General features: G+C 35.5%; 9 protein-coding genes and 1 pseudogene across 11 annotated transcripts; 3 read left to right on the forward strand and 7 right to left on the reverse strand.

Moving 5' to 3' along the window:
- Positions 1-228: 228 nt before the first annotated feature.
- Positions 229-2,289, forward strand: LOC111198030 (ras-related protein RABE1d). Of its 2 annotated transcripts, none has more exons than XM_022698445.2 (8): positions 229-484; positions 903-975; positions 1,053-1,153; positions 1,289-1,354; positions 1,440-1,537; positions 1,605-1,667; positions 1,752-1,844; positions 1,932-2,289. In XM_022698445.2, exons 1-8 carry the CDS (start codon positions 412-414, stop codon positions 2,016-2,018), a joined length of 654 nt encoding a protein of 217 aa, XP_022554166.1. In that variant the 5' UTR covers positions 229-411; the 3' UTR covers positions 2,019-2,289. The 2 variants fall into 2 exon arrangements, with proteins under 2 accessions (XP_022554166.1, XP_022554167.1); XM_022698446.2 differs by having other exon boundaries at positions 446-484; positions 903-979.
- Positions 2,290-5,341: 3,052 nt separating this feature from the next.
- Positions 5,342-7,208, reverse strand: LOC111203849 (MATH domain and coiled-coil domain-containing protein At2g42470-like). Its single transcript, XM_048751781.1, has one exon. The coding sequence runs from the start codon at positions 6,349-6,351 to the stop codon at positions 5,899-5,901; it is 453 nt and encodes a 150-aa protein (XP_048607738.1). The 5' UTR covers positions 6,352-7,208; the 3' UTR covers positions 5,342-5,898.
- Positions 6,668-7,093, reverse strand: LOC111204808 (MATH domain and coiled-coil domain-containing protein At2g42465-like). The gene has a single exon (XM_022700295.1). It carries the CDS (start codon positions 7,091-7,093, stop codon positions 6,668-6,670), a length of 426 nt encoding a protein of 141 aa, XP_022556016.1.
- A 219-nt stretch (positions 7,209-7,427) lies between the features above and the next one.
- Positions 7,428-9,346, reverse strand: LOC111204209 (purine-uracil permease NCS1). Its single transcript, XM_022698447.2, has one exon. The coding sequence runs from the start codon at positions 9,274-9,276 to the stop codon at positions 7,531-7,533; it is 1,746 nt and encodes a 581-aa protein (XP_022554168.1). The 5' UTR covers positions 9,277-9,346; the 3' UTR covers positions 7,428-7,530.
- LOC111204210 (dnaJ homolog subfamily C member 28) lies at positions 7,428-11,722 on the reverse strand. 2 transcript variants are annotated; one of them, XR_007321040.1, is made up of 5 exons: positions 11,365-11,714; positions 9,980-10,310; positions 9,791-9,896; positions 9,353-9,447; positions 7,428-9,149 (listed from the first exon to the last, which is right to left on the reverse strand). XR_007321040.1 is itself a non-coding variant. In XM_022698449.2 (3 exons), exons 1-3 carry the CDS (start codon positions 11,613-11,615, stop codon positions 9,810-9,812), a joined length of 669 nt encoding a protein of 222 aa, XP_022554170.1. In that variant the 5' UTR covers positions 11,616-11,722; the 3' UTR covers positions 9,612-9,809. The 2 variants fall into 2 exon arrangements, 1 of the variants encoding a protein (XP_022554170.1); XM_022698449.2 differs by lacking the exons at positions 7,428-9,149; positions 9,353-9,447 and having other exon boundaries at positions 9,612-9,896; positions 11,365-11,722.
- Positions 11,723-13,796: 2,074 nt separating this feature from the next.
- LOC111204211 (solute carrier family 40 member 2) lies at positions 13,797-16,610 on the forward strand. The gene is made up of 7 exons (XM_022698450.2): positions 13,797-14,296; positions 14,401-14,748; positions 14,828-15,286; positions 15,359-15,530; positions 15,927-16,064; positions 16,159-16,269; positions 16,371-16,610. Exons 1-7 carry the CDS (start codon positions 14,169-14,171, stop codon positions 16,521-16,523), a joined length of 1,509 nt encoding a protein of 502 aa, XP_022554171.1. The 5' UTR covers positions 13,797-14,168; the 3' UTR covers positions 16,524-16,610.
- A 42-nt stretch (positions 16,611-16,652) lies between these two features.
- Positions 16,653-18,282, reverse strand: LOC111204809 (polyadenylate-binding protein 7). The gene is made up of 2 exons (XM_048751782.1): positions 18,006-18,282; positions 16,653-17,075 (listed from the first exon to the last, which is right to left on the reverse strand). Exons 1-2 carry the CDS (start codon positions 18,247-18,249, stop codon positions 17,017-17,019), a joined length of 303 nt encoding a protein of 100 aa, XP_048607739.1. The 5' UTR covers positions 18,250-18,282; the 3' UTR covers positions 16,653-17,016.
- Positions 18,283-18,911: 629 nt separating this feature from the next.
- Positions 18,912-19,483, reverse strand: LOC111204096 (S-protein homolog 9-like). Its single transcript, XM_022698298.2, has one exon. The coding sequence runs from the start codon at positions 19,481-19,483 to the stop codon at positions 19,052-19,054; it is 432 nt and encodes a 143-aa protein (XP_022554019.1). The 3' UTR covers positions 18,912-19,051.
- Positions 19,484-21,182: 1,699 nt separating this feature from the next.
- On the reverse strand, positions 21,183-22,207 carry LOC111204810 (annotated as a pseudogene).
- Positions 22,208-23,450: 1,243 nt separating this feature from the next.
- LOC111204213 (GDSL esterase/lipase At5g03610) lies at positions 23,451-27,211 on the forward strand. The gene is made up of 5 exons (XM_022698452.2): positions 23,451-23,695; positions 23,800-24,009; positions 25,731-26,011; positions 26,251-26,557; positions 26,825-27,211. The coding sequence occupies exons 1-5, from the start codon at positions 23,632-23,634 to the stop codon at positions 27,043-27,045; spliced, it is 1,083 nt and encodes a 360-aa protein (XP_022554173.1). The 5' UTR covers positions 23,451-23,631; the 3' UTR covers positions 27,046-27,211.
- Positions 27,212-27,244: the final 33 nt, after the last annotated feature.

Genomic DNA, 27,244 nt, shown 5'->3' on the forward strand with positions numbered 1-27,244 from the left:
GTCTGCTTGTCTACAGTAGACCTGTCACACATGATTACACCAAACGTGCATTACTTCTTCCGTTACTGCACCCTGAACTTCCGAAAAATCCTACAATAACCCCAAATATTTATAATCTGATCAACTTTTACCCACATCAATCAACTTATTTGCTATAACCAAGGGTGATAACTGTAAATATATAAAATGCAGGGTCTAAAACTATAAACAAAATAAAATAATATCCACCAAATTTTTATTTTATTTTTTTTCCGAGCAGCAATCAACTTCTTTTAGCTGTTCTCCAGAAACACTTTCAATCTCCTTCGGAAAGAAAAAGAAGAAGAAGAAGCAGACTCGGTTTAGCTTTTGTAAGAGAAGCAAAAGTGATAAATCTCTGAGCTTTAAACTTTTTTAATCTGATCTTGAGAGATGGCGGTTGCTCCGGCGAGAGCTCGTTCGGACTATGATTACCTCATCAAGCTCCTTCTCATCGGCGACAGCGGTAAGCTTCTTCTTCTTCTTCTTCTCTCTCTCTTTAGTACATAAAGTAAGCAACTTTGAAAACTTACATGTGCTCGATTGCTTTCTCCGACAACATCTCGTACCTGTCTTTTTGCGATTTTAATTAGGGTTTTTATGATTTTGATCTGTTCCACCAACTAGTAGTAGAGTAAAGTAAGCAACTTTGAATACTCTCACAAGTGCTCGGATTGGTTGGTTTCTCCGACAGAACCTCGTGTCTGTTTTGTCGGTCTCTAATTAGGGTTTTTATGATTTTGATTTGCTGTACTAAAACTAGTAGTAGAGTAAATATTGTGTAAAATTAAAAAAAAAAAAAAGGAGAAGACTTTGACGAAATAAGTTGATTCATGTTTTGTTTTGTTTTAGTCTTTATGTGTTTGTATATGTACTCTCTTCAGGTGTGGGGAAGAGTTGCTTGTTGCTGCGTTTCTCAGATGATACTTTCACTACAAGCTTCATTACTACCATTGGGCATGTCTTCCTTGCTCTGTTTTCTTAAGATTTATGTCTTTCTTTTGTCTAAGTTTGTTGTCTTTACTTTCTTTCAGAATTGACTTCAAGATAAGAACCGTTGAGCTTGATGGGAAGCGTATCAAGTTGCAGATATGGGACACGGCTGGTCAAGAACGTTTCAGAACTATCACCACAGGTTTAATAATTAAAAAAAAAACTGTTTTTTATTTATTTAAACTTGCAAGTAAACTCTTTTATGTATTATAAGTAAACAATGCAATTAATCTGTTTATTTTCTTGTGGCTAAAGCGTTTTGGTCCATTTTATGCAGCGTATTACAGAGGAGCGATGGGCATACTCCTTGTCTACGATGTAACCGATGAGTCATCCTTCAACAGTATGTCTCTTGTTACTATCTTATCTTTATCAAATCAACTTTGTTATATATCATTTTCAAAGAAAATTGAATTGTTTTATGACAGACATTAGGAACTGGATGAAGAACATAGAGCAGCATGCCTCAGATAACGTAAACAAAATACTGGTCGGTAACAAAGCTGACATGGATGAAAGCAAAAGGGTATGTAGTTATCTTCACTTGCATATGCATACTTTCTTTCATGACCACTGATGCACCTTTTTCACAGGCTATCCCAACAGCAAAGGGCCAAGCTTTAGCTGATGAGTATGGAATCAAATTCTTTGAGACGGTGAGATTATAAAACATACCATCATATGTATATACCCTTTGATGTTCTTGATGAGTACTGATAGTGATTACAAAATTGTTGCAGAGTGCAAAAACAAACCTCAATGTGGAGTCTGTTTTCCTCTCTATCGCCAAAGACATCAAACAAAGATTGACAGAAACTGATACAAAGGCTGAGGTAAGAAGAACTCGAACTCACTCTTTCATATTATCTTATACCAACAGTATATGAGTAACAAACATATTATGTAATGTTGTTTTACAGCCACAAGGCATCAAGATCACTAAGCAAGATGCTGCTTCATCGTCTTCTACTACAGCTGAGAAATCAGCTTGCTGTAGTTACGTTTAGGAGTATGATCATCGCTCTTCTTCTTCGCCTGCACTTAAGTCTCTAGCCATCTGATGTTTTCATCTCTTACGTCTCAAATCAGAGATCGTTCTTGTTTGTGTAACATAGGACGAGTAGGATTATCTCATTGATGGTTGTGATCTTTGTATGTCTAATTTGTTATCTTTGTAATTCTGTACAATGATCTTCCTGGTAAGGAAGACAATGTTGGTCAAAAACAATGTTTCAGACTTTTGAATTTATGAAAATGAAACTGCTGTAGTGTGTGTAATTTTTTTTAGTGTGTACAAAACTTACTTTAACAGTTCATCAAGTGTTAAGGGAAAGACAAATTTGATTACTGTATTTCTTTTGAAATAAAGTATTTAAAAGAAATGTTATTGGGATCTATTGAGGATTTGTATTTTTATCTTTTTTTTTTTTTTTTTTTTGAAACACTGATTTGTATTTTTATCAGAAATTAAAATTGGTATATAATGTAATAGTTTAGAAAATTAAAATATTTAAAAACAGCAGAAGAGTTTCAAGAGGATGTTTGCTGAACCGGTTACGATGTTGCCGTCGAGGTCCGCTTTTCAGTACGGAGCGCTTCCGTGTTTTTGGCTTAGGAGCGGAGCATTTGGGCCGGTGGTGTTGGGGATGGTCAAGAGATGCACCGAAAGGTGTTGGTCCGGTGTTTCATTCAGATCCTTAGGAGACTAATGCCATGCTTTATTGTGGTATCTCGGCATGTCATTAACATCTAGTGTCTATAATGCGTTCGTCTCGCGAGGTCCAATAAGTAGGCTATAGGAGCGAGGCATGGGTCTTGATGGAGCTGAAGCTAGTCACAAAATTCACCACCCGGTGTTGATGCATTTGTCTGCATTCATATCTTTGGAGACAAAGGCTCGTGTTTTGAGAAGAAGTTGTGACTAGTTTAAAGTATCTCAGGCTTCATTGCTTATGCTCATTGTGGTCAAAGCAGGTGGTTCAAGAGACAACTCTTTCTGGGTCTTAGAAAAAGTTTGTTCTCATGGGTTGGAATTACAGCAAAGTTTGATTTCAGGTAGCTTAGGATCCAATCTACTGATGAGTGATAATAGAATACTTTGTCTGTTAGTGTGGTTGAATCCATTGTGGTGAAATCATGTACTCCTAATTTAGTTAATATAAAGTTGATGATGAGTTAAAAAAAAGAGAGTAAGAGATAGTTAAGCCTTCAACAACTTACATAGAACCCGGGCCGGCTAAGATACGACGGCGAGCACTGCTACCGTCCCCGGACCAGGGCCATGATATTAAAGATCTAATTCTTTCAATTTAAAAAAAAAATAATAAAAGAAAACAATCTTTAAGAACAAAAAAATATTCATGTATTCTAAATTTTTTTATTTTATATGTTTAATATCTAAATTTAATAAATCTACATTTATTCTAAAAATTGATTTTATATGTTTTATATCTAAATTTAATAACCTTTTTTTTTTAACGCTGATTTATTATGAAGATCATTTGTAAGCCTTTCTTCTGTAATCTGCATAATTGTTTAATAAATCGCTCTCTCCGAAACTTGAAGCCCCAGACCTGGGTGTAAAAGTTTTTAAACCTTAACCACTAGGCTACGGTGTTTCCACAAATTTAATAACCTTCTATTCTATACAATACAGTTTTCAAAAAATTATACTTAAATTGTGTGTGTTTTAATTATTAAAAGGCCTAAAATATTTTTTTGCGCAATGGCTCCTATAAACTATGAGCCGACCACCCTGCATAAAACACACAGCAGTTATGAAAAGTTTATATACTAACAATCAGAAAACAATATTTTATATGTTCGATAATGATGTGTAAAAGAATGGAACATATTCAAGATGTTCAATATGCAATTTGATGAGTTGCATCAGAGACAATTCCTGTGGACAGTTCCATACACAGAGCTAACAGAGTCACTAAGACTTGCTGTTGCTGAAGTATTATTGCCTTGCTGACAGATTATTCCTCAAACGCTTTTGGTAAAAGTTTTTTGTATTTTTTCTCTTACCTGCAAAAGCTTTATATATGTAAACCTAAAGAGATTTAAACCAATGATCTGCGTAGGCCATTGGTTGAGAGTTGGAAAAATTCTCAGAGATACATAAAGTATACAGCTGAAGATCTTTAGAAATTGTTGGGTGAGCTGTTTGAAGGAAAGTCTGTGAATGAACCACCACGACGGTAATAAATACAACAAAAACACATTAAAACTAATTGGAAAATGATTTCATCAGAGATTTATGGCAAATTGGTTTGGATCATATAAAAAAAAAATTCCAAAAAACGAATGCGAATGATAATAGAGCTCGATCGAAATGTATATTAAAAATAATGAGGGTTTGGTGTCTAAACACATGTTTGGTAATGGCATATCATTTTGTTAAGTTTGCTAATGGCATATTCCTTTTAGAAGATCCAAATTCTCCCAACATCTTTACATGGACTTCACCATTTCCATCATCTCCTTCCACTTCGTTCCCTTGTTAATAATTTTTATTTCTTTCGATGTCATCTTTACACCAATGACAATTCTTGCTTTTATTCCCTTTGCACCGATAATGTATACATTTTCTTTATATATTTTTAATACTTTGTTTTATACACACTTTAATAACTCATGTATATAGATTCAAACATTTTGAACTCATATACAGTTCTACATACAAATGCATTATTCATTAACAGTTTTAATGTCGATCTACCATATAATTTGTTTTCACTTTAAGATACGTTTTAAAAGATAATATATTATCAACAGACATGTGATACAGTAGTTACACCTGAGCTAATTAATAATTACATTAAAAAAATTATATAGAAAAAGTGAAAAGAACAATATGGCTTATGTAATGGGTGTTTTTCAGTTTCTTTTTTAATGCGTTTCCAAGACCAAATACAGCTGAGAGAAGCCATAAGAACTCTAACAACAGCCATAAAGGGTTGAAACTCTCTTTTGCACAACACCAAAACACACAATATATGGCCATCCCCTAAAGAAAGTGAAGATGAAGAACCCCCAGATTGGATCAGCAGATCTCACCATAGAGGGTTTTGAGAGGTTTAGATTCTCTTTAGGGGATGGCCAAAACACAAGAGTACTCACAAAAGGTAAGAAGAATGAAGAGATCTCTTGTATATTATGATTATGAATTAAGTGAATGATCATCATATCATTATGATGAGGATTGTGTGTGGATTGGAGCGATGAAGGTTGCATGAAGGTTGATGAAGACAAGTGTGATTTGTCTATTGTTATCCCTCCGTTAGGGCAACTTAATTCGATCCTTTGGCAAGCTTCGGTTCCCCTCGGAATCAGCAGATTATTATCATTGTTACTATACTATCTTACTCTCTCTTTTGCCGGGCTTTTGCCTATGTCTAGCCTTGTTTCATTTGTTTCCGGTTAGGTTTGGTTTAGTGTCTTTAATTTCTTTCTGTTTGTGTTGAATGTGTGTTTAGTCTTGTAATCCTGTGAAATGCACCATTCATTCATGTGAGTTCCTCATATGATTCAATACTAATATGTGTGTGAAGAATAAATCAAACTCCACTTCTATCTGTTTCTGTTCATGTGTCTTTGGACAATTTCTTTAGCAATCTACATCACACTTAGCACATTAACCTATTAGTGGTCCACTTCATCTTAAATTAAAATCCAGTAAATTTCAAGCCATCCATGAAGAAACCCAAGAGACCCTAATTAAACCGTGTCTGGCAAGGTAGGATTTAGATATATATATCATATCATCTTACACTATTAATAGGGTTTGGATAGATTCAAATAAAATCTAGGGATATATTTGAGAAAAGAAACATGAAAAATAGATATGAAAAAAACTAAAAAATCAAACAAATTAAAATTAACTTAAGGAGAAATAGGTATCTCTGTCTTGGTGATCCAAGATGGTTGCTTCTTCAACTTGACCTTCTCCTCTGACATGGTTAGCTTAAGTTTTTCGAGCTCTTCTTCCAGTTCCCGAATCCGATCTTCAGAAGTCTTCTTCTCCAAGGTCACCTTCTCAAGCTTTGAAGCCAACCATTCCACATTAAAACCAGCTTGTGTCACATCAGACAACTCCTGGGAAGCTTTGCTCAATTCATCTTCTGTGAGATCACTCAGAGGTTTGTGGTAAAGTCTCTTGATGACGCTGAATAGAAGGTTCATGTATCTTGTCCTGAGCACATCGTCTTGCAATTTAACATTAGCTGAAGTATTTGGGTATGTCTGAAAAATCCAGTTTGCTAACTTCACCTTCGAAGAAGCAATGATGAAGCCATGTGCAGTTACCTTTCTTTGTCTCTGTAATTGGTTGCCCATCACTTGAGAAATCGATTGGTAAAATGGTCAGGAAAAGTTTTACACTACTCGTTGCTTCAAGATAGCTATGTAACCAAATATTCTCTTTGTTATATATTAATGTTTACGCATATATAGGTAGGAAAATAAATTTAAATTAGTTTGCAAATTCAAGATAAATTCGGAATCAAATTAGTGAATTATATTGATTTTTAAAAATAAATTTAGAAATTAAAAAAAAACAAGATAATTCTAACTAACCAAAAAATTAAAACAAGAATCTAAATCGAAATTGCATATAGGAGATTGCAACAAGAAATAATGAGAAACTAAATAACTATAGCTTCTTCAACTTGGCCTCTTCGTATTTCAGCATATCTTTGAGATAGGAAACCATCTGCTCCTGTTTTTTGACCTCTTCCTTGAGTTTTACAATCCTTGCTTCACAAGCATTCAAAGAAACATCATCAAACTTTGCCCTTAACCATTCCACCTTAAAACCTGCGCGTTTCAAATAAGACAAATTATCTGAAACATGGCGTAGCTGAGCCTCAGATATATCACACGACTTCTTGTAGGAAAGTGTCTCGAAGATATCAAGGAGAACGTTCATGTCTTTCGTCCTAAGCGCTAGGTCTTGCGACTGAACATGCACTGCAGTTTCCGGATAATGCGTAAAAATCCACTTGGCTAGAGTCGTCTGTGAAGGATCAACGATGAAGCCATTAATCACTTCTTTCTCATGTCTATGCAAGTGCTTCATCAAAACTGTAGAACTAGAAGAACTCGCTTCCTCTAATTTTCTCTTTTTGAATTGATATGCTCCCCACAGTCAATTCTCAGAAGTTTTTTTTCTAAGTCTTGCTTCATCATAGCTATAACTCTTCTCTTTATATAGGCAGCAAAAAGGAAAATTGATATTTAACAATTTATCTTTCCCTTTTTTTTTTTTACTTTTCTTTTATATTACTCATCATTAACAGAAGCTATAGCAATTAAAAATATCCAATAGGCCAATGTGATGGCTCATTATTAACAAAACGTTATCATTCAGCAAAATATATGAAAAATGAAAACAATTGATATGAACTAAAAAATAGAAAAAACAAGAATCATTTATTTTTCTTTTGTTCTTCTGTTTGATTGCACATCTGTGGATTTAAATTTGATTACTTACGAAACGAATTGAAAGCCAAATATTTACAAAAGTGGCTGTGAAGAGGAGCTCTGTTTCCTTCTCAGACGAGACATTAACATCCAATAGACAAATCCTGCGATGATGAAGCTGAAAAACAATGCATTGTCGTAAACTACCACGAACCCATTTGAGATCTTCGACAAACCTCCGACCTTGTGTAGAAAGCCAGGCACGACTGGGATGATTCCGGCAACCAAAGCCACCACCGCAGCCGCATTATATCCCTTGGAATAATAATATTCTCCGGAGGCACTCAAAGAGTACAAGTCTCCAACGTTCAATTTCATCTTCTTGATGAGGTAATAATCAGCAAGAACTATACCACCAATAGGACCAAGAAGCGCAGAGTAACCGATGAGCCATGTGTAGACAAAGCTCTCACTCGACTTGAGCAATCTCCAAGGCTGACACACGATTCCAAGAACCGCGGTCAACAAGGCTCCTCTTCCGAATGTGAAAACCTTAGGGTTTAGGTTCACAAGCGCGTTTGCTGGTGCGACCACGTTTGCAGCTATGTTCGTGGTGATTGTAGCCAGAGAGATTCCGAGGATAGCGAGTAGGGTTGTGGCAAGACCTCCGATTTGACCGAGAAGCTGAATGGGATTGGAGATGACTCTTCCGAAGATGATGCTTGTGGAGGACGTAACCGCTAAGCCAACGAACGTGAACAAACCCATGAAAACCGGAAGACCAACTTGACCGATGATTTGATCGGTTTGGGATTTCGCAAACCGGGAAAAGTCAGGGATGTTTAAAGCTAGCGTTGCCCAGAAACTTATGTTTGCGGTTAGAGATGGGAAGAAGAGAGTCCAGAACTGTGCAGAGGTTAGCTTGGATGACAAGGAAAGCATATGACCGAACCCACCAGCTTTGACATAAGACCAGACAAGGAGACAAGAAGTGAGAGTGATCAGAACAGGAGCTGAGTACTTCTCGAGGTTTCTGATTCCGTCCATTCCTCTCCAGACGATACAAAGCTGAGCCAACCAGAAGACAATGAAACAAGAGAACTCAAGCGGAGAAGTGCCTAGCCAAGGCAGTGTATGAGACAGAGCCGAGTTCTTGATGTGAGACGGTAAGAGCAAGAAGATAGCTTCTCCTCCGATCCATGTCTCGATCCCGTACCATCCGCAACCGACCAATGCTCTGAGTAGTGTCGGAATATGGGCTCCACGGATGCCGAAAGATGATCTAGCGAGGACGGGGAAAGAGATTCCGTACATGGTGCCAGGCTGTGCGGTGAGAACCAGCGGCACGAGGAGAATTAGATTGGCAGCAACCACTGTGGCTATCCCTTGCCACCACGCCATGCCTAGGTCCACTAAGCTTCCAGCCAGGTAGTAAGTAGGCACACCGACAACGAGACCGATCCATAAACTCGACATATCCAACCAAGAAAACGTTCTTTGGCTTGGTTTGGTCGGTTTCAAGTCGTCGTTCGTGAGGGTCGGGTCGAATTCTGATTCGTCGTAGCCAGAGTCACCGACTTCTGACCCTGTCATCGCCGAGAGTCTTGGGCGGATAACCCCAGACCGGCTCAAACCAAAGTTGTTCACGGACCGGCTAGAACTCAAGTTCCATCCACAGTGTTTGAGACTTCTATGCTGTGCATCAGACGGAGCTGTATATGAGACATGGTGATGGGTTTTAGCTTTTGTGTGGAATCTTAAAGAAGAAAGTGAATGATGGTTGTGTTTGTGGGGATGAGGATGGAGATGGAGGCCAAGGCTAATGCAATTGGAGACCATTGAGCCTTCTCTCTCAGACAAAAGATAGAGAGAGAGAGAGATAAGAGAGGATATAATTGTGAGATGGAGATTGTACCTTTGCTGTGCTAGTTAAGTCCTCTTGGTAACATGTGGTTGGAGATGAACCACATGTGTTAGTGGTTGTCTTGTCACTCTCGCATCTTATTTTTCCTTTTATTTTATACAATAAAAAACTAATAAAGATTCTATTTCCTTCACTCCAGCTAAAAGATTCCAACTCTCATATTACTCAATTCGTTGACTTTCATTGCTTAATCATTGAATCGAAATCATTCAAAATAAATAACATGATTTGATCCCTAATGACTTCTTCCTAACCTATAATTTTCTTTGTATTGCTTCTGAAGAGGTGATACAACATACATGACATAGTCTAACAGCAACTCAAGCACTTCTGTTTCTTATTCTTCTTAACATAAGCTATAAGAGAGCCACACTGACTCGCATACATACACTAACAACTCAAAAACGAGTTCATAGAAGTGTGACCGACCTTTAGGTATCTGAAGATGTTATTCTTTCAGGCGATCAATCTCTTTCTCCCACTTCAATCCAAACATTTGACGGCCAAAAGGAACAATCAGATTGTACCTAAACACCTGCACAACAACAAGAGCGCACACATAAGAAAATATATCACTATAGATCACAACAGGATTTTGATTCGTAGTTGAAGACTTGCCATGTTGTTGATTTGCTTCAGTTGCGTTTTAAGCAAATCTGATCGCTCTTCCCAACCCGATTGGTCATCCTCGAGTTTCATAGCCCATGCTTTCTTCAGTGAAACTCTCCATTCTTTTGCTTTGCTTCTTATGTCTTTGTTGAGCTCCACCCATTCGGGAGCAAACCCGTTCTTGTTAAGAATCCGATACAATGTATCCTCCGCTGGGTCGGCGTGAGGATTTGTGTGGAGGTTCAAGGGTTTGCCTTTACCAGGCAAATTCTCAAACTGGCCTTCTTCCATTGAGTGCCATATCCTTTGCTCGACCACGTTGATTATATCAGTCTCTGACCTGTAATATCATCCAATGTTAGTATCCATTAAAAGCAGCTCAAAGCAATAACATGTTTCACAAAGAAGAAGAATCTCATCTGATGATAAAAGAACCATAAAGCAACAAAAAAAGTAACAAACTTAAGCTTTCTCTCACAAGAAAACGTCATATCATCCATAACAGAAGACTCAGCAACAACATAACCAGGTGTTCCATTGACGACTACTACTGCTTATCAAATAAAAGGTTGATGACAGTCCTAACGGCTTGGCCTCTTTTAGATTTAAGAGCCTCTTCCACAGCCTTCTCATCAGGCACAAAACCCTTCCCCTTCATCCCTTTCAACAACTCTCTAGCTGCTTCCTCTTTTTCCTCTCTTACAAAACCTTCAAACACAGCTGCATAAGTAAACAAGTACTTCTTCGCATCCTTGAGCGTTTTGCCATCCGCCGCAAGCCCTCTGATCAAAACCGTATACGTATAAGCATTAGGCAAAACTCCACAGGCCAGCATACGCATGAAAACCTTGAGAGACTCCTCAGGCTGGCCTGCTTTAGCATAGGCCTCAACGACAGCAGTGTGTGCCACCACACTTCATCTGATTCATCATCAGAGAGTGAGAAATTGACTTGCAAGAACTCTGATACAGGAAATAGAGGAAGGGATTGGATGACGTGGCATAGGACACGTGGCAGAAGAAACACTATAATACAGAAATTACACAGAGGAAAAGATCAATAGAGAATTTTTTTTTTTTTTTTTTTTTAGAGATGTTCTTCGTCTTTTCTGTTACAAGATTTTCCTGTGAACTTTCTAGGAAAATTACTCAAATGTTGTTCTAGAATTCTCTTCTTCATTTTGAATTCTTCACACTTGATTCTTCGTTTCTTCGTTTCATGAAGAATTGATTCTCTTTTCATTCTATCAACATATGGATTTACCTATCAAACTCTACCGCAAATCCAAGGGAAACCTATGAGCTCTCTACTAAAGTATATAATCTAATCGATCCCAAAGTCTTAAAGCACTAGTGAAAGAGACGAACTATTAGCTTGTACAGGATTAGTTTCACCTTACGAAATTGCGATGTCCGCGTAGCTCAGGCGGGAGCTTCCGATCATGGACAGCGTCGATCGCGGCGGAGAAACGGTCTGTAGTCTTCTTCTCCCGCCTCTTCGATCCCGCCGTCAGATCCTCCGGAGACGACCACCAAGAGGACGAAGACGAATAAGAGGCGAAATCAGAGATCCGATTTACGATGGAGATGCGCGACGGCCAGGATGGGGATGACGCCGCCAATGACCTCGCGAGACGAGCCGCCATGGCCTGAGCTCAGGGAGAGAGAACTGGGAAGATGCTGGTGTTGGATCCATTTATAGCCATTACGCTTTAACGAAAATTGTGAAATCAAATGACTTGGGCCAGCCCAAAAAGCATTAATAATGAGACAAAGGGAGCTGTTTATATATAGTTGATATCAAGTGTTAACAGCTTGGAGAGAGAGGAAGGCTCCCCATGCGCGCTGTCGTCCGGCCGGTTCGGCTCGGTTCAGTCTCGGACCCAATAAAACTATTTTTTTCTTACCAAGTTTTGCCATTTAATTTCCGAAAAAATGGCATGCATTTTATTTTAAACAACACGTAGTTCGTTTAAAAACAACATGTTGTCTCTTTTCTTGACGATAAGTTTAAAAGAGAAAAGATCTTGCGGAAGAAGTTTCGTAACGCCTCGCCTCCGATATCCTCGCGAGATTTCCGCTAACGTGCGCACGTGCTGCATCAGTTGCGGAAAGGGGCTCGTCTTCTTTTCTTTATAAACTCGTCTCCTCCTTCATTTCTTATTACGTTTTTTCACAACCAAAACCAGCAAATCCTATAGCGTAAGTCTAGAGAGTGTTTCATAGAAATATTAGTTCGTTAGAGGTTCTTCACGAGTGCCGCGTGGTAACCTATCATGGTTTTATCTTGGGACTCTTATTCGTACATATCCGTCGCACTAACAGAGCGAATATTAAGAGTTAAGGAAAGAGATTCGTCTCGACTCCATGGTTTCGTTTTCGTTACGATTTCGAATCGTCTATATACTTTCCTTAAACATCGTATATATTATATCGTTTCTTTTGATCCGGTTTTCCGGCTTCTACAGCTGGAACTTGTGGTTAATTACCGATGTATCCTCGGAGAGTAATTATTTTATTTACACCTGATTTTAAGATACGCACCGTTTTGAATCGACACAACCTACCGTTGTTTTACATAGATCGAAAAATACTTGCCGTTTTACTTCCAGTATTTTTGTAGAGCTTGACGTCCACTTTTAAACTAGTCTACGTCGCAGTCTCAGACTCGCATCAGCCATCACGTATGAGACTGGAAGTTATTCTCGCGAAGCAACCGCATCAAATTGATAAAACAGAAATTTTGTGAAAATGTGTGTAGTAGAATAACTGAATACTTCAACAGACATCCTGTTAAGTTCTTCTAGTTACGTGACAAAAGCGTACATTTTGCATTTTGTTTACTGTGACAGCGTAACGTGACAATCAGTTACAAGGGTACGTCCAAAACTTTGAGAGTACTGTATTAAAACATGATGCCATGCTACATGAGTTCATGTTTTAATATAATAAGTTGTTTCTTGTTCGTATATGCCTACAATATTTTCAGAAAATCGAGATATCATGAGAAGATAATGTTGAAATCTGTAAATTGATAGAACAAATCATTTATTTATTTTTTGGTAGTCAATACGACATTATTATATCGTAACAAGTTGTAAACCCATATGTAAACTATGATTCTCACACGAAAAATGCCGTCTTATTTACTCAGTCGCTGTGCTGTCCGAGACACTAAATTATATTGTTTAGTATTGATAATATAGATCGGATCATCGTTGAAGCCAAAATCGAAGAAAATATTCGGAGTGGCTTAATAATAACACACAGGTGCCCTTAAAACTCTCTCCGTCTCGATCTGCTCTGACTTCCACGGCCCTGATTTGGTGATTCGATCATTCAACCTCCAAGCTCGTGTGCCGGGTGAGGTTTTGTTTCTAATTTTCTACCGTCCGTTGAAGATACTCGTTTTGTTTTCTTCAGATTGTATAATGTTTTCATGGGGATGAATACAGTTGGAAGTCAAATAGTAGTATTTAGATGGAACTATATTTTTCAAAAAAAAAAAAAGGATGAACTATATCTTTAGAAAAGTCGGCCTTTTAGTTGGATTTATATTGATCTTTCAGGAAGCTTTGTTACATCTTCTATAGACATCAGATGCAAAAGTGCGAAACCATAACAAATTGTTTTGACCGGTTTACAAATTAAAATATGTTTTTTCGATGGATCAAAAATTGTCATATGACAGATTCTTATCATCTTATTTTTAACGAGTAAATGCTTTCTTTAAAATTTAATGAAACGCCCAACTTCCATATACTTTTTATGCACTTAATTAACTAAATGGTGTTTGTCACTGGAAACTTTTATTTTTATTATTCGAATTACTTGAGATTTCTACTGAAATTTTTATTTCCATTTTTTAAAAAATAATAAGATGTTATATTTGTAAAAATCATATGATATGTTCAATGAAATATATACGGATTATTGTAAAATAGCACGTCATATCATTATGTCAAACAACATGTTATATTAACAAAAATTATGTGAAACCTTGGTCATAGTGAGAATAATATTGTGCCGGTAATTTTATTCAATTTTTTTTATTTATCCCCCCATCCATTGTTAAATAGTCGCACCCTTTCAATAGAAAACCTAGCTAGCAACATAAACACGGAATTGGCGTTGATCGATGTTTCTGAGTATCAGATTCAATTAAAATTCGGAGGTGAGAATCAAATCATTCGGAAGAAATGGAGGAGACAGAAACTAGGGTTTTCCTATCAAACGAACAACATCAATTAGAAGAAGAACCACAGTTACCAAGTTCCATGGTGATCTCTCTCTATCTCGGCTATTTTCTTGCTCGATGGGGTGCCAGGTATGATCAAAATCTTCGTAGATTAATTTTAAACATGATTGATTGCACGTAAGTTTATAATTACTTTAATTTTTGTATAATATTATATGAAACTGAAATTGCAGAACTTGGGAATTCTCTGTAGCTCTATATATGATTTACCTCTGGCCAAACTCTTTGTTTCTCACTGCCATGTACGGTGCTGTAGAATCCGGCTCCACCGCCATTTTCGGTCCCATTGTAGGCCAAATGATAGATGGAATGAGCTACGTTAAAGTCCTTAGACTCTGGCTTGTTACACAAAACCTCTCCTTCATTGTTGCTGGTGGTTCAGTCATTGCTTTGCTTCTAGTTCCTGATCTCAAGTCTCAAAACTTTCCGGTTTTCGCAACACTAGTCGTGTTGACAAACCTTTCTGGTGCCATTGGTGTACTCTCTACTCTTGCAGGCACCATTTTGATCGAACGAGACTGGTAAGTTTAGGTTTAGTTTTACTCCATACTGGTTTCTGTAACTACAAGTTCATATGAGACTTTCTTGATATTATTACAGGGTTGTGGTTATGTCGGAAGGTCATTCACCTGATGTTTTAACAAGAATGAATTCTGTTATTAGAGGAATTGACTTGAGCTCAAAGCTACTGTCTCCGGTTATCACCGGTTTGATCATTAGCTTTGTCTCTCTAGAAGCATCAGCGGTCACGTTCGCTGCTTGGGCTACTATAACCGTGTGGATCGAATATTGGCTCTTTATATTTGTATATAACGGTGTTCCTGCGATACTACAAAGCGATGAGAGAAGGAGTTTAAGGTTGTCGTCTCAAACAGATATTGCATCTCAGTATTATGTTCTTCTATTAACCGATGAGAACACACAAAGTAGAAGCGGAAACATGAGGATTCTTGAGAGAATCTCTGAGTCTTCTTTTGTTGGTGCGTGGAGGAATTATCTCAATCAAGATATTGTGCTCCCTGGAGTTGCTTTAGCTCTATTGTTCTTCACTGTCCTCAGGTTACCTTTTCATCTCTCTTTAGAGTGTTGGCTTTTGTTTTTTGCATGAATATAGTTATCTTTTTGAAATAGCTTTGGAACATTGATGACGGCAACGTTGGAGTGGAAAGGAATACCTACTTATATCATCGGTATAGGCAGAGGAATCAGCGCTGGTGTTGGACTAACTGCTACAGTCGTGTACCCTCTCTTGCTGCTCCGTCTCTCACCACTCAGAACTGGACTCTGGTCCTTCTGGTCTCAGGTACGTATATGACCACTAATCTAAATTTGACAAAACATAAGTTAGAGAACTGCAGTGTCATTTGTGTAGTATGATGATAATCCTTGAATAAAACCAAATCTTCTTAAACATGGGAGAAAGAATTAACAAGTTATGAATATTTTGTCAAAATTTTTTTTAACAAGTTATATGTTATATTAATCAGTCAAAGCCTCCATAATATCATAAGCCTAACTAGATGATTACAAGAAAACCTAACTTACCAGAAACTTTAAAAACCTATCCAACTAAAATCTGTAAAATAAAAATAGTACATATACAATCCTAAATATGTATAGTTCATCAGTACTTACTATACATGAATCGGTATTTGGTATATTTGAATTTGTAATCAAAGTTGGGTTCTTGTTTCTCTAGTGGACCTGTCTTTCGGTCTGTGTTGGATCGATTTGGGTTGAAAAGGAGAAAATAGCATCATACATGCTCATGGCTGGAGTTGCTGCTTCTAGGCTTGGCCTGTGGATGTTCGATCTAGCAGTAATCCAACAAATGCAGGTGCTAATTTAAAGCCAATAATGTTTTTCTTTTGTTTAATACTGCTTCAAAGTTATTTTGTTGCGTGTGTCATGCTTTGGTAACAATGCTTTAGGATCTTGTCCCGGAATCGGACCGTTGTGTGGTTGGTGGTGTACAGAACTCGTTGCAAGCGGCTCTCGACTTGATGGCTAATCTTTTAGGTATCATTGTATCTAATCCTAAGGTAAATTAACCAGTAACGTCTACATTATGAAGTTTATGACTTCTCTTTCATAATGTATGTTTTTGTTTTTTTTTATGTTTTGGTTGTGACTAATTTTTCAGGACTTCTGGATATTGACGTTGATCTCATTGGCTACGGTTTCGCTATCCGGAGTTCTCTATACAGTTCATCTCTACCGTATCCGAAAACATATATTTCACTTGGAGAAGATTCCACTATTGAACAACTTTTTCATTCGTAATTATTCAACTTAATTCCTACTTTCTTCTCGTAATTATATGTAACTATGTAACGTTTAAAGAATATGGCACCATTTAAAATTTAAAATAAACATTTTCTTACTCCACAAGTGCACCCTTTAGAGCAACATTATTGGTGGGATGAAGAGAGAAAGAGAATTCCTTGTTTTTTTTTTTTTTTGATCGTTGGAGAATAAGGGACAGTACTTAATTAGGGACTTTTCCCTTCTCTTTCTTCCTCGGTTTCATCCCCCTCTTCTAAGGGATGTCTTAAAAGACTTCCAATAATGTTGCTCTTAGACCTATATTCTAGTCAAATCATAAGCCAGAAAAATATGCCACGCTTTTTGTAATCGAAAATTTACAATAACATAATAGAAATTTATTATTGCATAACTTTGTCACTAAAGTTACTAAACCATTTCTAGTTTAGTAATGGATTGAAACTTAATTATCTCATAGAACAATAGATTAATTAGGCTATTAGCCAATAACCCACGTATGATTATTATATGTATTCACCTTCGCTGACCTTCGGCGTCCTCTCAACGCATAGAATCTTCTGACCTACTCGTCACATTACCACAAAAAATATTAAACCTTAATGCAGTTAAATTATAAGCAATATTAGCTTTGATTAACATTTTTGGAAGAATATTCAGATACATTAGCTATCTTTGCCGTTTTGTTTTTTCCGGTGTCAAAGTTTATAAACTTCAAACTCAAAACTTATTTACCACGAGTAAGTTATGTATGTTTATTACATATCAGTAGGTCTGGGCGTTCGAGTACCCGTTGGCGTTCGGATCGGATTTTTCAGATTTCGGTTTTTTTATATAACACCTCATAGATCCCATTTTAGTAAATTTGCAAGTACGGGCCGGGTTCGGATATAATACATCGGGTTCAAATCGGTTTTGTATCACATCATAGAACCCATAAAGTAATCATATATTATTCGGATTCGAGTTATTTTAGATCGGTTCGGATATACCCGAAATAAAATCTAAAATTTAAAAGTAAAACATAAGAAATATATTTATTTATTTATATATAATTAAGTATTTAAGGTAGTTATTTATATTTTAAATACTTATTGTTAGATAACATATCAAAATAAATATGAAATTGAATATTTGAAGTATATATTCATGTTTCATAAAATTATATTGTATATTATTTTGGACATTCGGATTGATTTCTTCGGATATTTTTTCAGATTTTTCGGTTTTTCTGGTTACCCGTTCGGGTTCGGATATGTTTTGTACCACCTTACAAGATACATTCGGATATTTTTTACATTTTCGGTTCGGGTTCGGTTCGGATTTCGGGTTACGGATGCTATGCCCAGGCCTACGTATCAGTTTAAATTCTATCTTGTTTCAAACATACACCGTTGGGATCATGGTTCTTGTCATTAAATCTTGAAGGGACGTTTGAGACTATATAATAAATCTATGAAAATAAAATCAAAACAAGAACCTTCCATTGTTTTACCTATTAACCTTCCGTTCATGTGTTCAAAGGCTTGTTCAGCGCTATCACTGCTTTCAAACTCAATGAAAGCAAATCCTCGCGACTCTCCTCTGAAATCCTTTGCTCGAATCGATCTTATAATCTTTCCGAAACCCGAGAACATCTGAATCAACGCCTCATCAGAGACTTGTGGATCGAGATTTTCTAAATACAAACTCGTGAACTTGCTTGGAGGAGAAGATCCGTGACGATCCTGGTTGCTCATCTTTAGCTAGCTATGTTCAATACCTTCATAGTAGTAAATGTAATGTGTCTCCTTGTAACAAAAATAGAAAAGAACAGGTTTTCTATTAAAAAAAAAACAAAGATAGAAGAGAATATGTGTATTCATATACAGTCAGATATATTGACTAAAATGAGTGATTACAGATTTGACTATGACCCATTTTATTTTCAACTTCATAGTGCTAAATGTAATGTGTCTTTTTGTAACAAAAATAGAAAAGTATATTTGTATTCATATACAATCAAATTTATTAACCAAAAGTAGTGGTTACGGATTTGACCATTAGGAGAGACAACGAAGTACTCTAGATTTCAGTTTGCATTATAACCAAACCGAAATTAAAGTGAACCAAACAATCTTTGTTTGACATGCTTGACAAAAACAAAGCTAGAGAAGTACAAACTGCAAATTAAATCATATCGAACTATATTCTAAACAATAGTTTTGTTATCGCCTAACTGGAATTCACTTTAATTTAGGTTAGTACTTGTTATCAACTATATTAGTTTTTTTTTTTTTGAACTTTCTCTAAATTATTTTTTATAAGTTGAATTTGCATTGCGGTGTTTTGTATAAATTGCAAAAATGTCTTCAACGACGCGCATACAGTGGTTCAGATTAACGTAAATCTAGTTGTCATATAGATTGCAATATTTTATTCAATATATCAATAGGTATTTTAGTATTCCAAGAAACGGAATTTATAAAAATGCACTTCAAACAAAGATCTTTTCACTTCATTTCAGAAAGTTACAACAATTTATTGAGAGAAATATTCAGATCAGTAAGGAGACGGTGTCATGTCACGGACTTTGTAGACCCACTGATACTCTAGCTTTGGCGTTTGCTTACCATGGGTAAAGTAAATCCCATCATCTCTACAAAACCAAAAATTCTTCTTACCATAATGAAGTATGAGACCACCACCTTTATATGCCATGAACTTTGCATGAAATCTGAATTCAATTCCCTGCGCTAAATCACAATTTATCCTAGTTCCGAAGATACTGTCATAAAAACTGAAATCGTAGACTTCTCCAGACTTCAAAAGGTGGTAGCCTAGATCGTCTTCGTCTGATAAACAATGAATTTTAAGAACGTTGTTTCCACCAAGAGAGTTCATAAAATGTACCGAATTTTTCATTTTGACCACGGCGTTACTCAATCCTAGGCACAATGCAATGAGAAACAGAGAACTATAGAGGTTATTCATCGCTTTGATCAATCAATGTGCTCTATATTTTGAGGGGTTATCATCTAAATAATAAAAGATCCTGGTTTATATAAAGGTGTGGATTTTTCTAAAATACATGTATAATTTATTTTCTTTCAATATATACATATAACAATAACTGTATTCAAGAAAGTTTAGCAAAATAATTTTAATTAATAATGATGAATTGGTGATGGTCAAAGTAGTGACCTTTTGTGCGTCTTATAAATGGATGTAAGAAAAATAATTTCTAACAACTCTTAAATTACATTTACCGTGTTATTTTGTTTTCACTAAAACTGCTTTATTACAAAATGAAAAGAGATAAGATTGGCCAGTTTATTATTTTACCATAGAATTGTGCTTATGTAAATTTTCCTTTTTGGTTAAATTATCTAGTTTAGTACGTACTAATGAAGTTAGCGTAATTGATCAGGGGTTTTATTTTTCTTAAACTATAGAATCTGAAATATATTTATACAAATCAAACTCTTTCCCTGATCAGTTAGCGTAATTGATCAGGAAATCCGGATTTGAATCAATTTCATGACACTAAATATATGTGGCTATATAAATATCGGGTCATGACTTTAGACTTCATTTGAATATTCAGAGTAAAAGTTCATCTATAAACTGCACCATGAATGAGAATGGGATCTCTTTTTCCATGGATATGCTGGAACATATGGATTGCTAGGAATCATAAGATCTTTCAGAACATATGTTTTGAGGCGAAGGAGGTCCTCTCAAAAGCGGTTGCGGATCCACCGGAATGGCAAACAGCTCAGGAGCAGTCTATCACTAGAATGGTCACTGAGCAGAACACAATTACCCAACCCCCTCCTCACCAAAGCTGGGTTGGCTTGGCTGTTCTCGGATAACACATGTAGGATCATGGCGCGGGGAACCTCACTGGAGCTCTACGTCCCCTCCCCATTAGTGGCAGAGGGCTTGGCGATAAGAGAAGCATTACTCCAAGCGCAAGCACTTGGGTTCAACAAACTAAATATCAAATCAGACGCTCAGATCATCATCGGAGCTATCAATAGGAAAGACTCAATCAAGGAACTTTGCGGAATCCTTCAAGATATCCTAAATTTATCTTGTTACCTCTCTGTTTCATCTTTCAATTTTATTTCTCGCAAAGACAATGTGGCCGCTGATGCTCTTGCTAAGAGATCATTAGTTGAGACAATTAATGTGTAATCTCCTTTTATTTAATGAAGTAGCCATTCAAAAAAAAAAAATTGCACCATTTCTTTGGGGATCAGTGTAAGCTTTTCTATGGGCTTAGGGATACTCCAAACAATACAAAAAACACTAGTATTGAAGAAAAATTTAATAAACACGTTCGTCGGGACAATAATCTTCGAGGGCCAAAACATAAAATTGCAAAATGTCTTCAAGCACGCGCATACAGATTAACGCAAGTCTAGTTGTCATGCAAGCCTAGAAAATAATCATATATGATCAACTATAAACTATCAAGTCCTTGTTACAATATATAAATATATATATGTATATCAAATCTACTATGTATCATGTTGAATTCATTTGTCTATATTTTTTATATTAATTTGGATAGGGGGTAAAAAGTTGCGTTCTAAATATAGATTGCAGTATTTTATTTAATATATTAATAGGTATCCATTCCAAGAACGGAATTCACAACATTTCACCCCCCCCTTTTTTTTTTTGTGAAAAGACATAAAATTGCACTTAAAACAAAGAAGATCTTTGCACTTCGATTCAGTAAATCACAATAATTTATTGAGAGAAAGATTCATATCATGGGAGACAGTGCCATGTCAAGGGCATTGTAGGTACCCACTTATACTCTAACTTTGGATCGTCCTTACCATGGGTAAAGTAAATCCCATCATCTCTACGAAACCAAAAATTCATCTTACCATAATGACCTATGAGACCACCACCTTTTATATGCCATGAACTTTGCATGAAATCCGAATTCAATTCCCTGCGCTACATCGCAATTGATCCTGGTTCCCATGACACTGTCATAAAAACTAAACTCGTAGATTTCTCCAGGCTTCAAAAGGTGGTAGCCTAGATCGTCTTCGTCTGATATACAATGAATTTTAAGAACGTTGTTTCCACCAAGAGAGTTCATAAAATGTACCGAATTTTTCATTTTGACCACGGCGTTACTCAATCCTACGCACAATGCAATGATAAACAGAGAACAATAGAGGTTATTCATCGCTTTGATCAATCTATGTGCTCTATATTTTGAGGGGTGATATGCATCAAAATAATAAAAGATCATGGTTTATATAAAGGTGTGGATTGTTCTAATATACATATATAAAAAGATATACTTCTGTCATATTCCTTGATATTCTTTGATATTCCTCCTGTTTGGTTGATTCAGTATTTGTATTCACTTTTTACAATTTAATTAATAAAGTTCTTGTAGTTAAAAAATAAATAAAACGATATACATATAACTGTGTGAAAGTTATTTTTCAAACAAAAAAGATATACATATGACAATAATTGTATTTATGAAGATTTCAGTAAAATCTTAATTAGTAATGATAAATTATCATCCTCTCACTTACTGAGATTTGAATCTGACATATCTACTTTTAAAGTAAAGCGTTTATGTAATTTTAACAACAACCACGTGTAAAAATTCTTATTTTTTAAGATATACATATAACAATAGTTGTATTTATGGAAAGTTCACTAAAATTTTAATTAACACCATCTTCGATCTAATTCTATTTTCAATTTTCAATTTTCTCTTAAAATAGATATATTATAAAGGTGAATTTATTTCAATATATACTTTTATAATAAAATTTCTCTATTTTAAGGAGAAAATATAGAAAAATACTATTTCGAACCTAAAATATAAAAAATAAAATAACATAACTCCGTATTTTCTTCTAAAATAGAAGAACTATGTTATAAAATTAAATATTGGAGCAACATCATCTATATAATAGAAATTTATATTTTTGTTTTAATAATGATGAATTGGTGAAGGTCAAGTGACTTTTGGTGCGTCATTATGTAATTTCTTAAATTACTTTTGCTTTTTTATAATATTTTTCACTAAAATTGATTTTATTGCAAAATAAAAAGAGATAGGATTAAAAGTTTGTTTATTCTCTTTTTTGGTTAAATTATTTAATTTTGTACTATGAAGAAGTTAGTTTGATTGATCAGCGGTTTCATTTTTTCTGAAATGTACGATCTGAAATCAATTATATATATACAAATAAAACCTACTGGTATTTAAGAAATATACAAGGATTTAATAATCATGGGGCCAATAATTTCTAAGAGATGATCGGGTGATTGTGGTCAGGTGGCAAAGAAGGGGAGTTGGGACGATAATACGTTTTAGATTCGATCCATCTGCTGCGCGAAACTAAGTTACAACTATTCTAATCACTTAACACAGAAATAGACCTATACTTTAAAGCCCATTTGAATGTCCAGAGAAAGTGTATATCCGTGGACTACACCTTTCTTTGGGAAATTTTTCTGGGCTTCTCCATAGACCCGAAATATCCAGGTTAATTCAAAAACAAAATAATTTGTAAGGGCCAAACTTAACCAGTAATAATCAAGGGGATGTGCCAATATGTCATTGACATGAAATAAAATTTAAAAGTCTTTATTTATGTATGCAATCATGTTTAAGTCCGTGTAAAAAGGTATTAACATAAAATTCTCGATGAATTAAAACATCATCAACTGTTGCACTTTTTGTTGTTGTTAAAGTAACATTATTTTCTAACTCTACTACTAATAAAGGTAGATCTGCCAAATTCGAATCTAAATTGGTGAGAAGATGAGATTTAAGCTCTTGTTTCTGATCCAAAGAGATTAGATGGTCACGTCAGCGGCAAAAAGAAAATTTGGTACTTGTCCAAACTATTATATTTCTTATGACAATTGCATAGTAAATCACATTCGGACACAACAAATATGATAAAGTTTGGCCAGCTCGTGGTCGCTTCACATCAACTAGAAAGGCTGAGTGGCTTACTATATAAACCACAAAGACATTAATTAGAATACTATCTAATTACTTTTCTCAAAAATTCTCTCTCTCTCTCCTCTCCTCTCCTCTTCTCTCTTTCTCACTGAAGAGAAGTCTTTTCTCTAAAAAAATGGACTCTTTGATCAAGCTCTTCGTATGCTTCTATGTATTTCTATTCACGTCTCTTCTCTTTGGTAAATAAATTTACACTCATCTTATAGCTCTTATTCCACAACGGATTGTTTGAGACCAACATGCCCCTAATATTTTAATTGTTTTTTTTCTAATTTTTGTCCAGCGGAAATTAATGGAGTTGAAGGCTCCGACAAGAACCATCGCTTGTACGGATTCAGACCAACGAAGCTGTTTGTTTTCGGAGATTCTTATGCAGATACAGGGAACATTAAGAAGTCTCTCTCTAGTTCTTGGAAATTTCCTTATGGTATCACTTTCCCCGGTAAGCCCGCTGGCCGTTTTTCTGATGGCCGCGTCGCCACTGATTTTCTAGGTAAACTCTCCCTCTTGGCAATCCTTAAACTATTACGTACCATCTTTTGTTTTCATTATGTCGATTCTTTTACTGACCAAATCGAGTAAAGTCTGGCTGTAATCACTCAACCGTACTTATGTAACGCATTTTAAAGACTTTTTTTACTATTTGACTAACTCATGTAAAATTAATAACCAAGTAATAACATGAAAGTTACACATACAAATTAGTACTATTTATACGTGCGTAAATGATGACGCGTATTAAATAAGTTCAGGAAAACACTGATGGAAGACTGGTCTAGTGTCAGTCCAGTGCGCGAGCCACTTTGCTTTTTGCCATCTTCTTGTGGTGCTTTACTTTTTAAAGTGATAATTCACTCTTTTTCTGTTTTTTTTTGCTAAACTATTTTTACTCAACCAGCAAAAAAAGCTATTTTCATTTTCGTTGCTAGATATTAACGTTTTCCTTCCCACAAAATTTCTATATACAATAGTATAACTTACTGGGCTATTGTACTGTTTATTTTGAGATATTTTTCCTAATATGAACCATATATATTCCTACAGTACATGTGCTTGTGTCTTGATGAACATAAAGTAAATTAGGCATCTTTTTTTTTTGCCAAAAAAAATTAGGCATCATATCAGCTTCTTTTTCTTGTGTTACATCTACTGAAATTTTAATTCATAGTTTGTTCCGGAAATATTGTGTATATGGGTTAGTAAGGGAATCTAGTCGATTATTTACCAGCTGTCAGTGTTGCTTCAATCCATAGTGTACCGATCTATATAGTGGTTGCACATAGTAGAAATGAATAGTATATAAGTAAATTAGTTCTCTCTTTTGCGTTCATAGTATTCGGTGCTTATCTGTTTTCTTTTCTATCTTCTTGTTCTTTATATATCTTTTCCTAAAAGTTTTAACTTTTTCTATTATAATGTTTCTACTTAATAATCGCATCATAGCTACTACCACTAAGCATCAACAAAGCAACGACACTTCATGCTTCCATTCTTTTTTTATCTTTGTAATCATATTAAAAGACTATAAAGCGTAAACACCAACATATGCGCTGTAAAAGTCCCTGCATTACTTAGGGCTGTTGTTTTGTCTATAGATTTCTAGTTAGTAATTTATAGAGAAGTTTTCTAGGATAGCTAAGTGAAAAAAAATGATTAAAATAAATTTTATTACAGAGTAAAAATATATTTTTATTTTAAGGTTAACTAATTTATATTTGGGGTTTAGAGTTAAAAAGTGAAGTTTTAGATATAGGATTTCAAATTTTTTTTTTTAAAATAAGTATTAAATTTTTTTTTGTCAAATTCTTCTTCGAAAGCCATTTTATGACAAAAACTTAAAAATGATTATTTAAGAAAATTTCTCTAAGTTATAACCCAAACTATTTATTTTTTAGAAGCATGTCTATATCCTGAATTGTCCAATTAACTAGCCCCGGCCACAGCGGATTTAACATCCCTTCCGTTGGGGCGCTGGACCCCCTACGGGGATAGTTGGAAATGTGGCTGCCCAGATACCAGAATTATAAAAAAAAAAAAAAAAAAAAAAAAAAAAAAACTAGTATCAATCTCAGAAATAAATTATTAAAATTCAGACATTTACAAAAGAAATAAACATAAGTATGGCTTTCCCATTCATGTTCAAGTCATGCAAACACTAATTGGAAAAAAAATGAACTCTTTCAAATTTTTTTTAAAAAAACTTTCTTATTATAGCAAAATTCGTGGGGATTAAATCACCAATCCCATACTTCTGGAAAAATTACGCGGGAAAGAAACGGCTACAGCACGGAATGAACTTTGCGTACGGAGGAACAGGAGTGTTCAACACTCAAGCTCCTTTGCCCAACATGACCACTCAAATCGATTTCTTCCAGAACATTCTCACCGCCGGCGACATCTACAATATTCCCTCCAACCTGATCTCCTCCGTCGCTCTCGTCAGCGTCGCCGGTAACGACTATTCCACTTTCATCTCCCAAAACCGCCCTGCCTCGGTAAGACAATAACAATACATTTTACATTTATTTTGCTTATCTTTGTTAATCTAGATTTAACAACACTATTTTATCAATGTAAAGTGTACACACTAGAGTAATACAAACTGCACTACATGGATATTTAGTTAAAAATAAATGCAATTGATCTACATTTTTATCAATACATTTTACATTTACTTTGCTTATCTTTGTTACAGCTGAGTTTATTCATTTATCATCTTCATTGCATGTCACAGGACTTTCCAGCATTCATAAAGCAAGTGGTGGACCAAACAGAAGTGAATCTGAGGCGGCTCCACGCCTTGGGAGTGGAGAAAGTAGCAGTACCATTGCTGCAGCCTCTCGGTTGCCTCCCTGGCATCACCTTTGCCTCCTCGTTCCAGCGTTGTAACGAGACACAAAACGCTTTAGTGAGACTCCACAACAGCTTGTTGCAACAAGCCGTGATAAAGCTCAATAACGAAATCAAAAAGTCCACTTTCATCATTCTTGATCTCTACAACGCTTTCTTGACCGTCTTCAACAACAAAGGAGCAAATCCAGGTGATAATTTAGTTTTGAACTTTCTCATTTTTTTTATTATAGGGTATATAAAAATTTAGTATGATTTTTTTTTTTGTTGTTAAAACACTCGTTAATCTCATCTACAAATATAAGATCTGTTTTTTTAATTTTATTTTTAACTACAAAATTCCCTTAAAACAATTTAAATTGACTATAAGAATCATAAAATTAACAACTTCAAATATTTTCAATAACATTGCATGTCTTAAATTATTAGTGTGATTGATTGGTTTTGCGGAAATGCAGGGAGTACGACGTTTCAGAGTCCGTTGAAACCGTGCTGCGTAGGCGTGAGCAGTGAGTATAACTGTGGAAGTGTGGATGAGAAGGGAGTGAAGAAGTATATGATATGTGATGATCCCAAGTCTGCCTTCTTTTGGGATGGAAGTCACCCTACAGAAGAAGGATGGAGATCGGTTTACTCGGTTTTACACCAGAGTCTTACAGCGTCTTTTATGAAAGCGTGAGGAGCAAGAAACACAGAACACTTTTAGGGTTCTTCCCCTCAAGCTCAGTTGTTTATTTGTTTTTTTCTCTGTTTTTTTTTCAATATCTCTTCATTGATTTGTGTTTCTATGTTCTGTCTTAAAGTTTTTGCCACTAATAAAACACTAAACGTGTTCATTTCAAGTATTAGTTAGCATCCTTTTTTAGTTTCATTAAGAA

Source organism: Brassica napus, chromosome C3, assembly GCF_020379485.1.
Source record: "Brassica napus cultivar Da-Ae chromosome C3, Da-Ae, whole genome shotgun sequence".
Lineage (NCBI taxonomy): Eukaryota > Viridiplantae > Streptophyta > Magnoliopsida > Brassicales > Brassicaceae > Brassica > Brassica napus.